Genomic DNA, 14,191 nt, shown 5'->3' on the forward strand with positions numbered 1-14,191 from the left:
TTAAATTAAGACTGCTTATACCTTATAAACGATAAAGAAGTGCAAATATTTCATTCTGTATCTACACACATTTTTTCAATAAATATTTTAAGTAAGATTTGTACATCTTAGTCAATTTATTTAATATCTTTCTTTAGCAAAACATATATATTTTCAAATTTATAAATTGATTTAAATCAATATGCGTATGAAGTCTTGATAGAAATCTGACTTTCTGTGCCTTAAAGTAAATGAAATTCAAAAATACTATATCGCGATACATCGCTATATCGCGATGCAAAACTGACGATATATCACGATATATAATTTCTAATATCGCCCAGTCCTAGTTGTCATACAAATAAGCTGCCAAAAGGAAGGTATATTACTCACTAATATTTTTGTGTCAAACACTCAGATCCTTAAAATTTAATTACTAGACAAAATAAATCAATGTTATATAGTTAAACTTCCACTAGAAATCTCAACTTTTTTCAGTAAAGTCCCTTAAAACCATCCTCCACTAACTTTTCATCTAAGCCAAATTTCCGATGGCTAGGAAGTTCCACAGTAACTGCTACTCTTAGAAACTGTTGCTTTTTCAAGTATATTGCTTTGTTAGGAAATAACTGTGCAATGATTTTCTTCAACAGGCAGTCTGGGCTGTATTTGGTTCCTATTTTGGGCTTGTCTGGCTTACAGCTCACCGTCTGATCACCCGCGAATCTCAAAAGAAGAGCTGGAATATATTAGAAAAAACCATGTCCATATGACGGCAGATCAAAAAGTAGGTCTCTTTGTCATATACAAAAGAAAACATTGCGTACATTTTATCTTTTAAATTCGTTTATTTTATGTTTTTAGTTGCCCATACCTTGGAAACATGTTCTACGCAGCCTACCAGTTTGGACTGTCGCATTTTCTATTTTTACATCAGCTTGGGGCTTCCTGACATTGTTAACCAAACTTCCAACTTATTTGCAAGTGGTGCTACACATACCAATTGAAAACGTAATTTCAATTTCTTAATTCTTTTATTCCCGAGTTGTTAGTTCTACGTCTGACTTACTAATCGAAACCTGGATCTTAAAATAATATTAAAAGTCTAATAACACCTAAATTCGATCTTTCACATTTGTTTCACACTTACATTTATTCACATAACATTTGTGATAAATGCTCACTTTCATTGTTCTAGTTACTACTCTCTTTAAAGACAATTTTTTTTCCTCTATACATGTATAAGCTATGTTTCTAATTTCTCTGTAGAATATGGATTGAACTTTATTAAACCGTATTGTAGATTTGACATTATTACTTTTACACCTAACTTAAAATTGTTGATAAACTTAAAATGGTCGACGAACATTTAAACAATGTAGATTTGACATTTAGTTAAAGAGTATACAAGTAATTTTAAATAGTCCTGATATTCTTAGTTCTTCTTGGGTGAAATGGGTTCTTATGTTCAAATTATGAACCCCACAATGTTTTCAAGTTTGTAAATCTAGCGTGTATGACAATAACTATACAAAATGTGCGATTTGAAACTTTGAAAAAAAATTCCCCATTGAGGAGTTAAGTGCAAAAACAAGGTAAGTTCAGAATTGCAAATTGTTGGCACAAGTCATACGAAATTTAAAAAAAGACTATAGGTACATGTAGATTTTTTACCACACTGTACATAGGAAGAGATTTGTGCTTCTGTTCGGTATATTTTTTCCCTGATAAAAGCAGCACTGACCACACTCAAAAATGCAATGAACTGAGAAAAAAATAGGATTTACCTGGATACATAAAAAAATACAAAAATATTTGGAGACTTTGGACTTTTTTGCATTAGGGTCCCTCAATTTAAAAAATATCAAACTGTCAAGTGGGATTGAAATATAATTGAAACCATGAAAAACATTTTATTGGAGCTATTTACAAAATATTGGATTCTATTTTTCCCTCAATTGACAACATTATTATTTTACAGAATGGTCTGATAAACTCAATGATTTACCTATGCTCCAGCATTACACTATTCCTCACTGGATATGCATCAGATTATTTGCGAACGAAGAAGCGTTTTTCCGCAACAAATGTCAGAAAAGGTTTTCAACTATTTGGTAAGTATTTAAAAGCTGTGTTTTAATGTTAAAATCAGTATTCATGCTTTGTTGTGATAAATGTCCAATTTTCATTAGCCGTCGTGTTTCTCATTAGTCGCGAAGAAACAGTTTTCAAAGTACTTAACTGTCGTTGTTAAGGATCGAAGTTCTGTTTCCAGTGTGGTCTTAAAACCCACCTAGCGTTACATCGCTTAGTACTAGATTGCTGAGACGTAAAGGTGGTTTATGCGCAATGTTGTCCCCCAATTCCACCATTACGCCATTGATCTCAAAATTTTTAAATCTTAACTTCGAATCTCAGTGATGGCTGGTCTATACGAATTCTGCATCCAACTCGCACCCACCACAGTGATAACGTAAAATATCCTCAGTGGTAGACGGGTCATGAATTAGAGTCTCCTTACCGTCAAGCTAACCATGGGAGATTTTCGTGGTTTTCCTCTCCATGCAACGCAAATGCAGGTTAGTTCTATCAAAAAGTCTTCCACGAATGCTTGCTTCTCCCAATGCTTGAGCCGGAAGTTCCCTTGTCTTCTGGATTGGGTTTTAAATTACAAGGCTAAAGAGTTGAGCATTGACAGTCGTAAACACGAAATTGGATCAGCTGTTCACCGTCAACTATAAATTAAAATATCTTGATGTCAGTGCTTCTGTGGAATTCTAAGCAAATGCTCACTGTTTCGGCTGGGATGACAGTGAAGTGAAAAATAAATCCCAAAAATGGGGTTTCTGAATGAATTTTAATAATCATAGTTTTCCGAATTTTCGTTCCCCATTCTTAAATTTTTTTTCTCTTTTGAGTTTAGGTAATCTGTCGTATTTTGAGTGCTTATGCGTGCTTTTTTAACCAATTAACTCTCAAAATTCAATTCTCTGCAATTCTGTTAATTAAACTTAACTTGATTTATATTATTATATATTAGTCAACTTACCCCACCTAGTAGGAAAAATTGCAAAGATTTTGAGTGATATCTGTACGTATTTTACCAAGAATTCTTAGGTAATTTAAGAAATGTGTACTTTACGAGATAGGTACTTTAAAATAGCTATATCTTAATTTATATTTACATATTTGCAATTCTACCTCACGCCATTAATCATCTTGCCCCCATATAGCTGAAAATAAAAAAAGTTACTTTTTATGGGGAAATAATAAGAAGCTTAATTAAACTTGAGTACTGAAAAATTGTGAAATTAAAGCTAATGTGTGCTTTTTTTTTCAGCAATGATAGGACCAGCAGTGTGTATGTCTTTGATAACCCTAATGGGTTGCAATCATGTTTTAGTTATCTTCCTCTTGATTGCAGCCATGAGTTTTCAAGGTTTTGGTGGAGGAGGTATCAATTCGATCACAGCTGACATGGCTCCTCATCATGCTGGTAATCATAGCTTTTCCAAATATTTTTGTACGCATCTAAATCTCTCCACCCCCTATTCATTTCGCTTACTAATCACCGTGATTACTATAGGGGAGAGTAGGGTCAATTGTAACATTTTTTACTGAACTATTTTTAAGTAGCAAAAAATCCAATATGTTATTAGTATTAATTGACAGACGAGTAAAGTAGACTATCCTCTACTAGAAAAAAAAACCTTATTTTAAATGTTATTATATTAGTTATTAAGAATTTTTGACAGTCGTGCACTTGTTACAATTGTCCCCACTTACGGGGTCAATCGTAACAGTTCATAAATTCAACTAAGACATAGTTAATTATACATATCATCATAGTTGTGATATATTTTTTATTGATCAAAATAGTAGTGATATTTTAGGAGTAAAAATAATAATGAGCAGAGACCTAAAGGGTTAAACTTTTAACTTTAAGGGGTTGAAAATTTTAATTTATGCTGTGAAAGGTAACAAATAAAATAATGCACATGCAACATAATATAAATGATATAGGAAACTATTGGTGGTTCTTAAAGAGTTAAGTAATGGTTTGTAAACATAAGATTATTTATTTTCAGCTGTTACAATCGTCCCTTTACTTATTCTTACAATCGTCCCCAAGACGCCATTTCAGCTTCATTTGTAAGAAACAATGCTAGTTAATTAACAAAACTAATCTTTTTTTTTTGAAATGTTAATTAAGGTGGCCACTTACATATTCGGTTAATAATTTTTATTTGTTTAAACAAAATTACTTTGTTACAATATAATATTCTAATACCAAAAAAAAAGTACTTACGTAGCGTAAATATCTTTTGTGATGTAACTCTTTCAAAAGTACATAAAAATGGTTGCCAACAGAGGTGTACATGTAGATTTACTAAATACACCTTGTGCGCCACCTAGGAACCAAATCTAGAACCCGACACTCGAAATACTTGCTCTGTTACAATCGTACCCTGTTACAATTGACCCCACTCTCCCCTACTATCATTTATATTTTAAACCATTTACTCATTATACATCTATATTATTAGAAGTTATTCAGTTGAATCCGAAATATTTTATTGTGTTGACACTTATGATTTACCGATTAAGTAACTCGTTTTACTAATGGGGTTTGAATTTAAATCTAATTATTTTGATCGGTCGCCACTGCAACTCCATACTAAATTTTGGTTACTGTAAAATCCAGAGCAAAAACCATTTGACGAGACTAACACAAAAAAAAGTTTTACTCAAAGCTTATAATAAAAACAATTACTTACTGTTTCATAATTATAAAACGGTTAATAAATTAAGAAACCAATAACAAAATGCTTGTCATAAATTATTGCATAATGAGTTAGTAAAAACACCTATTTTAATTTTAATCCTTAAATTTGGAAAAATAATCCAAAATGTTTCTTCTTCTTCTTCTCATTGGCACGACAGCCCAGGATGGACCTTGGCCTTCTCAACAAGCCTATGCCTAGACATTCTTCCCTTAGCCAAGGTTCTCCAGTTAATTATCTTTAAAATTTGTAGGTCCTTTTCAAGGCAGTCTAAAAATCTTAGGTTTGGTCGTCCTCTTTTTCTTGTACCTGTTGGCCTGGCACAGAAAACTTTTTTGGTTGTCCTGCTATCCTCCATTCTTATAATGTGGCCTGCCCATTTAATCCTTTGAATTTTGATAAATTTAATGACATCAGGTTCTTTATATGCTTTGTAGAGTTCCGTGTTTTATCTTCTAAACCAGGTACCGTTTTTACTTATTCCACCAAAAATGCTTCGCAGTATTTTTCTCTCAAAATCCTAAATGTTTACGACATCATATTCAATTTCCCATGTCTTTTCATCCCTCCGAATTTGTCGGGGAAATTTTTGACCACTTTGTACACTATTTTGTTTTGAAAAACTAACTGAACATCAAAAGGACTGTAATTAAAATAATGTTCAACTTTTTAAAAATAAAAAATTCGAAGCGGTTTATTCTCCTAAATACACTTTAGATCTTAAACAATGCAACGTCGAAATAACTTTAAATATTACAAACCAGATTACCAGCACTTTCCCTTTTCGCAAAACTGTGGCTTTTTTTTTTTTTTTTTTTTCGAATTGATATAGAAAGTGTTTTGCATTGTGAAATTTTAGGCTAAAAGCAGAAAAAACTTCGCAAACAACTATCTCAATAGTTATCAAAATAGCCACACAAAAAAGTTTATTACCTCTGGAGGTACTGGATCGGAGATTGATCTTGCTTCAGTTCAGGTCATAATTACGATCTGCGGATATTTAGATGTTGTGTGAATGCGTCCTCCCTGTAAAACAGGCTATGACTGGTGTGTTAGCAGAAATCGAATTCTTTGCCATAGATGCCGCCACTGGCAAACAAGAAGAAGCTCACTCCTCTACCTTAAAATAGGCCTGTGAGTACTGACAAGTAGCATAAGACAACAACAACAACGACAAAAAGTTTATATTTCCCAATAAGCTTTTCAAGGGTGACTATTAAATCTTCAAAATATTGCGAAATTTTTCTGTAATTGTCTTAAAAGAGATTAGTTTGATTGTAGATTTGAATTGATTTGAGACGGGGTTGAGCTTTGATTAGTAGTCGTAAACCCAAAATTGGGTCTGCTGTTCAACGACTTTTTTTACATTAAATCTATCAATTCAAATTTTATGTATTAATTACAAATATTCAAGAAATTTAAAATATTTTAAATATTGAAAATGGTGTATTAAATTTTTATATAAATTTAAATTTCAGCGACACTTTTTGGAATAGTGAACAGCATTGGTAGCATATCTGGTATATTTGCACCAATGGTTGCTGGAGTTCTTCTGGAACAAAAAGTAAGCAGTTCTCAAATATGAACTAACATTTTATAAGGGAATCACAACTATTTTTTTCCATAATTCGACAGTTATGCGCAACTCCATAGTGTACGGCCATATAATAATGATTCTTGGACCATAAAATAATGATTCTTGTAGAAAGTATTGACGCTTAAATCCATATAGGTTTCCCGACACAACTTCGTGAAATTAATTTTCAAAACACCATTTGAAATGTTTATACTTTGTTACAATTTCAATTAAAACTTGAGATTTTAATTCTCATTTTTAAACATGCTTTTACAGCTAAACTCCAGAATGTCTGTATATAAAACAATGTTCCTTTGAAAAATAGATAAAGATTTTGAGATACTCCAGATACTAATTTAGATAATAACTCCAGATAATAACTCCAGATACTCAAGTCCAGATACTAATTTCTGAAATATTTCGTGAAACGGTAAAAATCTATATAATTTTAAAACTCAAAATTTTTTGTTAGGGATTTAAGAATTTAAGAATAAATTCAAGAAATTGTTTCTCCATAGAAAAATTAAGGGAATTAATTTCCAAAATGTTTCCTGATATGCGCGCAAGTGTTTTTGGTTGCGTTTACGGTTTTTAATTAATTAAATAATGAACCTTGATTCGAGAGCTACTTTTATTTAACATGCTACTGTATTTTGAAGAACAAATATTGCTTGAAAAGTTGTAAGTTCGGAGAATTGAATAATACACTTGTGGTTAAATTAAGCAAGTTCATTGAAAACCGAACAAATTAACAAGCTGACCGTTTACAAATATCTCCAATGATTTCTATACAATTTCTTACTGATTGCACTCATTAAATATAGCAAAACGGTTCAAAACACTTAGAATATGTAAAAAATGTCTAGGAATATTTTTATTCTGTATGCAGTCATTTCATCTATTCTTAATGACAATCACAATGGAATTTTTATAACTTTTTTCTGTAGAATTAGTAACATTTTCTATAAAACATGTTTTTTAAGAATTACAATATATTACCTACGTTTATTTTTTTTTTCATAAATAAATAATCTCTTAAAACTATGAATATAATACTAATTTTTAAACATTGATTAGTTTCCTTAATTTGTTTTAGAACTCCAGTATACAACAGTGGGGATCAGTTTTTTACATATCAGCAGGTCTCAACGTTGCGGGTGGAATAGCTTTCCTCTTATTTGCATCAGCTGAACGACAACCATGGGCTAAAGTGCCTGAAATTGATAAAACAGTGGATTCTAAACACATACAACAATCGAGCAGCAAACAAGATATTGATAACAGCACAAAATATGGCGCCATGTCTTGAAGAATCTCATCTCCGATGTTCATCATTTTTATTTATTTTTTACTTTATGTTTTTATTATTAACTGGACTGGATCACTTTCCTTTAAAAAAAATCAGCTCTGAGCTTGCGCATCAATTTAGCTAATGCATGATTTCTGTCTTGGAACATAATATGCTGCAATGCGAAGTGAAGAGATTGAAGACACGTCATACCATACTCATATAGGAAGAACATGTTGTGCAGTATATTCTTCCACAAAGTGTTTAGAGCCATGCTATGATCGTCTACGAGCGTTTCAACGGAAAAAAATAATGTTTCTCTACATTCTAATGCAATTTTTTTTTCTATCTCACTAATCTGCTCTCAACATGTCTCCTTCCATCAGACTCTTCAATTGAATATAAAAAAAATTATATAATAATCATTGTTCCGTTATTATTTGCATCAGATTACAAAGAATTCAGAAATTGTCCTGTTTGCTAAACTTAACTCTTAAGTCATTATATTTCTGAGCAATATGATACAACGTGATCTGCATAACAGCAAGTCATGAAGAATCTCTTCTCTAATGTTCATTTCCATGTTTTAATTCGTTCAGGTTTTATGCCTCATTTTTTAACTGGCCTAAGCCATTGGTTTCATAAGAGAACAATCTTATATAATTTTTACACTCGAATTTATAGCCGCTTTTCATAGACTACCCAACGCTGCTGGAGCTATTACCATGCTAACCATGGACCATGGATTGGGAACCACTGTTCTAGTACACTAATAATGTTTCTGTGTGAAATTCGATAATAGCCTTAAATATAGATCCAGTACCTTATAATTATAACCAGTCCATAACATTTCGGCCCAAGGCCTTTTTTAGTCCTGTTTCGATTTCGTTTGCAAGGAACGCTAGAAATTGTCATCTCATTCTACGAAATCCATGATATACGTTTTTAACAGAATGAAACTCCATTCTTTTTTAATAGAAATGGATCATAAAAGTTTTTCATTACTATCATAAAAAATATATACGTTGCGTTCTGTATACTGCTGATTTCATGAAGCATGTGTTTTGTTTTTAATAATTAAGTAGCTGTTGCATAAAGTATTACCATTCTGGTTTATCGCAGTTTTACTATGATAAATAAAGAAAAACAACTGTGACAAAGCATTGTGTTTTGCTATAATGCTTTTATAATGCAGCCTGATTCGTTGCAATTTTGCGGCAATCAGAAAATTGCTTGAAAAGTATCATTTTTCGAGAGCAACTTGTAAATGTACTGTTCGCAAAAAAACAGGATCACCTTAAATAACTTTTGAGTTGATGATCAAATCTTCACTTTCTTAAACTAAATCTTATTGGCTCGAGAGGGCAACTTCCAATACGATATTAAATTAATGCAGCCTATATTTTAAGTTACGAAATCAGACATAAAAACGTACTTTCTCTGAATAAATATACCTTTTTTCCGTCGGATTCAGATTTCTGACCCCCAAATAATAGGAAGCAGCTGGAATCTAGGAAACATGGTCCCTCTAGTTTGGTCAAAAGAATGGTCCTAGTTTGGATCGCTTAATATTAATTTTACATGTTGCGTATGTTGCCCTACCTCGAAAACTTTTTTAAGAAAACTTTTACCAACTTTTTAAGAACTTTTTTTTAAGGAAAAAAGAATACTACTTCGCTAAAATTCGATTACTCAGGATTTTTTAGAATGATTTTCTCAAATTTCGTATTTTGTCATGCAATATTACATTCCTTGAAATGATGTAAATAACTATATACTTCACAATTCAAAATGTTTTTGACTATTATTAAATAAAATATTAAAAAAAATAATAAATATTTGCTAAAAGTTATTTTTGCATGGATTGTCCATATTCCAATTTTTATAAATGTGTGTATAATTTTTTCAATTCGCTTAAAAACTTCTTGATATATGGGGAAATACGCAAAAAGCAAAATCAACATTAACGGTGGCCAAATTTTTTATTACTATCCTGACCAAACTATTGGGGCCATATTTTCCACTCACTGTATTTTATGGGTCAGAGATCATCATCCAACGAAAAATGTTATGTTTATTCCGAGAAAATACGTTTTTGTGTCCGATTTCATAACTTAAAATATCGTCTGCACTAATTAATTAGCATATTTGAGGTCACCCCTCGAGTAATTAAAATTGACTCATGGATTGACTCATGACTCACAGCACTTTACGACGATGTTTAAGCAAAAACTGTTTACCTGCCTCTTGTTCCAATACTTCTTATGTAATTAATTTTAACGCAGCTTTAACTCTTTCAGTTTGTTAATCTTATCTACGTTTGATTTCAATATTTCATTTGATAAAAAATAGACGATTCGAAATTCGTTATCAAGGTAAATTCCTTTCACTGATAAAAACACAAGCGCAGTTATATAGAAAGATAAAAAATTTGTATCAAATTAATTTTTTATAAACTCATGTCATTAAGCAAGATATACATTCTAAGAAACATTTCATTCATTCAAGAAACAATGAATAAGGATACTGAATTGCTAGTGGCGCCGTCTCAAAAATGTAAGTTACAAACATTTAATAGATTTTAGTGTAAAAGGAATTATTTTACATAATTTAGTTGAATAACGAAAACTTTTTTTTTTCATTTCCAATGAGCTGCACAATCGGTCTTGCCGATGAGCAGACCTAGTGCGTTCTCCAGAGGTGATATCCACTCTTTCAGGACCACCACAATGGGTGAGATACCGTTGGTCATGTTAATTTGGACGTCTAGTTTCTGCCACACTAGATGGCAGCACCGAGACTCTATTTGGATGCTAAAGTGCACTAGAAATTTAATTTTGCCGGAAATGCCAAGAGCCAATGAGGCACTCCAGGGATCTTTTACATGCCGCATAATCATACGACATGGCCGCTGAGGATTTTCTGTAACCCGAAAATCCGGTGTCTGGGCCGGGGATCGAACCCGCAGACTTGAAATAACGAAAACTAAAGTCGAAAATATATATATTTTTTTTTTTTTTTTTTTTTTTTTTTTTNTTTTTTTATTTTTTTTTTTTTTTTTTGTGTATTTTAGTTTCGAAAATACTCATTGATTTTTCTTTCCGTGTTTCAAATAAAATTTTACTTATTTATTGATGTTTAAAAGCGTCAATAAAGAATTGAAAAGAGCTTTCCTATATAACTGGTTTTCCAAATAAGCTATTTGTTCTTCAAATTTCCAATTCAAACTTTGCGTTATCCTCGGAGCTCAAATGCTCTCTACACCAACTTTTTTCTTTCTTTTTTTCTCTTTTTTAATTTCCCGAATGTTATACAAATGAAAATTTCCTTAAACTGACTCAATTAAAAAATTCTGATTAAATACATTTTTAAATCTGGCATTTAAAATGAAACATAAATGACGATGTTATAAGCTACAAAAAATGGAAAGTATTTTGGAATTTTAAATGTCGCCATGTTATTAGAATTAATCATTTCAAAATTTAGATAAATTTTAAATAAAGTTAGAAGTTATAGTTTTAAAAAAATGAAAAATTTATAGTTTTAAAAAAAATTACAAATTTAATTTAATGGAGAAACGATTGTGAATAATATTCAATATTGATGTACCGCAGTGCAACTACAACATGAATTGTATAAAACTAAAAACCAACTATTCTCATACAATTTTAAATATTATTAAATCCCGAGTGACAACGTTGCATAGATTCATCGTAGAGTTTTGCTTATTTTTTGGTATAACTCATTTAAAAAATATTAACTGCTATTTCTTTAACATTGCCTTCTAAGTTTACCATGCTTGAAAAACAATTCCTTAACTTATGGACTTTACTTTATTGTCAATATTTTGTACGCATAATTTATAGACTATTACATAAAACAACTGCTATAGTCAATCAGTATGTATCAACACTATGCATTTTAAGTCCTAACGTATAAATTTAAACATGAATTTATGACCTAGCAAGCCATACGCATAAATCATTAAGATACTGACCTTCCGTTCCATCAACAGTGATCTCTAAGTAAACCTCATTTCAAAATGGCAAAAAAATATTAACAATTGCAGATTTATAGAATTTTCTACAGAACTAAATTTAAACATATTTTTATTATTCAGCAGATCAAAGTCATGATTCACTAGGATATTGGTTTGAAATCCCTTCAACAATGTTCTCTAATTTTACCCCATTTTAAAATGTCAAAAGTAATAATAATAATAATGATAGATTAAAAGAATTTTTTGCAGAACTAACTTTAAACATATTTTTATTATATAGCAGATCAACGGCATGTTTCATTAAGATATTGGTTTGCAATCCCTTCAACAATGTTCTCCAATTTTACGTCATTTTAAAATGTCAAAAATAATGATAATAATTGTAGATTTATAGAATTTTCTACAGAACTAACTTTAAACATATTTTTATTATATAGCAGATCAAAGGCATGTTTCATTAAGATATTGGTTTGCAATCCCTTCAACAATGTTCTCCAATTTTACGTCATTTTAAAATGCCGAAAATAATGTTAATAATAATTGTAGATTTATAAAATTTTCTACAGAACTAACTTTAAACATATTTTTATTATATAGCAGATCAAAGGCACGATTCATTTGGATATTGGTTTGCAATCCCTTCAACAATGTTCTCTAATTTTACCCCATTTTAAAATGTCAAAAGTAATAATAATAATAATTATAGATTTAAAGAATTTTTTGCAGAACTAACTTTAAACTTATTTTTATTATATAGCAGATCAAAGGAGTGATTCATTTGGATATTTGTTTGCAATCCCTTAAACAATGTTCTCCAAATTTACCTCATTTTAGAAAGGCAAAAAAAATAATAATGATGATTAGAGATGATTTATAAACTTTTTACAGTTAACTAACCAACATTTTAACTAACTTTAAAAATAATTTTACAAAATATCAGAACAAAAATATAGTTCGTTGAGATATTAGTCTGTCAGTCTTTCAACAGCTGACTCTAAGATTACCTAATTGTAAAATTGGAAAAAATGAAAATTTGTAGATTCATAGAATTTTCGACAGATCTAGAGATTGCAATGTCAGAGTGTTATCGCACCAATGTTTCGTTGAAATATTTATTTTATTTGCTCTTTAACAGAAGCAAATAACTAACGTTTTTTTTTTTTTTTTTGCATTTGATGTTCAGCGCTCCACACTACAGATCTTAAACGTGCAACAAAATGAAATTAAAAAAAATAATAATCCACTTTTTGCAGAACTAAATTTAATCTCAGCAATAAAAACTCAGCCGTTTGAACATGACAGAATATGTATTAAAATCCTTTGCTAAGCAACATATCTTAAATCAAAGCAATCTCATAAATCATTTTAAATTTACAAATCTTTAAAGTCTTTTGTTAAAATAACATTTAATGACATGCGTAAACTTTAAGTTTATCTCTTAAGGCTAAAAATAAAGCGCATTTGTTTCATTTTTAGCATTGTATTAATATTAACACACATTAGTAAATTTAAAAGAGCTCTTATCGGTTTGCGACATCATTTAAACAATAGTAATTAACAAACTATGACACAAACACCAATCATAGATTATTTAGAATAAACCAGTGAATGTCGTATGTAATAAGATAAACAATTATAGATATGATATTTTTGTAATCATTTCTCTGCTGAACAAAGAACTGTTCGGTTTTGATTTATTTTAGAATGTATTTATCATTACCCATCATCATTTGTCAAAAAACTCTGTTTATTTTAAATTATTGAGTAATTTATTTGAAAATAAAGCTAAAAATTCACATTTATAACGTATCGGCAAAAGAGAAAAGTTTGTAATTTTCTTTATACTTATATATGCTTCTAAAAGCAAAACATATTTGAAAAATGCGGCAATTTTAGTGTTGAAAGTCAAAAATATTCGAAGATTTAAAAACATGAATTAAAAAGGAACGAAAGAATGTGGAAATTAAGGTTCACGTTATTCTACTTAAAAAATGGGAATTTCTTCGAGATAAAGTTATTAGTTAGCAGCTAAGTTTGTCAACAGACTATACTACTGATTACTACAAATCAATGACAAACGAAACTACAAATCAATGACAAATTAACGTACTAGAAATAAATGACAAACGAAACTAAAGACATTCCAACTAAAATGAATGTACGGTCGTTCGCTCATTTTGCAGTCACATTGCTCGCTACATTATAGCTTAATATAATAAGAAACATTTCTTTTAGGCAGCAAGGCCATCTTTTGGAGAATTTTTTAACTAAGTTCCAAACTTTGTGGGGAAAAAATTGTTCCCTGAGCACAACGCAATGAAACATACATTTCTAATTCTTTCTATTTTGTGATCATTTTTAGGATATAAGCTTTAATAATTGTTCTTAATGAAAAGATGCAATAATTGCCAAGCATTGCACCATCTACTCAATCTATTATCTATATTATATAAAACGCTAATACGTATGTATCAGTAAAACCGATGATATTTCTTTTCTCGCGTTGGCAACAGTTTTCATTTTTAATTGATTGGCTTTTAATGAATAATAATTAATATTCATTA

The 14,191-nt window shown here is 30.4% G+C and overlaps 2 protein-coding genes across 2 annotated transcripts in view; both read left to right on the forward strand.

Annotated features, from left to right (window-relative positions):
- The first annotated feature begins 601 nt into the window (after nt 1–601).
- LOC107442590 (sialin-like) lies at nt 602–8,787 on the forward strand. Its single transcript, XM_043050707.2, has 6 exons — nt 602–766; nt 844–990; nt 1,961–2,093; nt 3,320–3,475; nt 6,242–6,327; nt 7,436–8,787. The coding sequence occupies exons 1-6, from the start codon at nt 749–751 to the stop codon at nt 7,646–7,648; spliced, it is 753 nt and encodes a 250-aa protein (XP_042906641.2). The 5' UTR covers nt 602–748; the 3' UTR covers nt 7,649–8,787.
- A 1,219-nt stretch (nt 8,788–10,006) lies between these two features.
- The window catches only part of LOC107442589 (sialin), a 31,566-nt gene continuing 27,381 nt past the window's right edge, over nt 10,007–14,191 (forward strand). The window contains exon 1 of the mRNA XM_071182359.1: nt 10,007–10,183. Coding sequence (XP_071038460.1) covers nt 10,087–10,183 — 97 coding nt within the window. The 5' untranslated portion in view covers nt 10,007–10,086. The remainder of the gene's footprint in view (nt 10,184–14,191) is intronic.

The sequence above is a fragment of the Parasteatoda tepidariorum genome, chromosome 6 (assembly GCF_043381705.1).
Source record: "Parasteatoda tepidariorum isolate YZ-2023 chromosome 6, CAS_Ptep_4.0, whole genome shotgun sequence".
Lineage (NCBI taxonomy): Eukaryota > Metazoa > Arthropoda > Arachnida > Araneae > Theridiidae > Parasteatoda > Parasteatoda tepidariorum.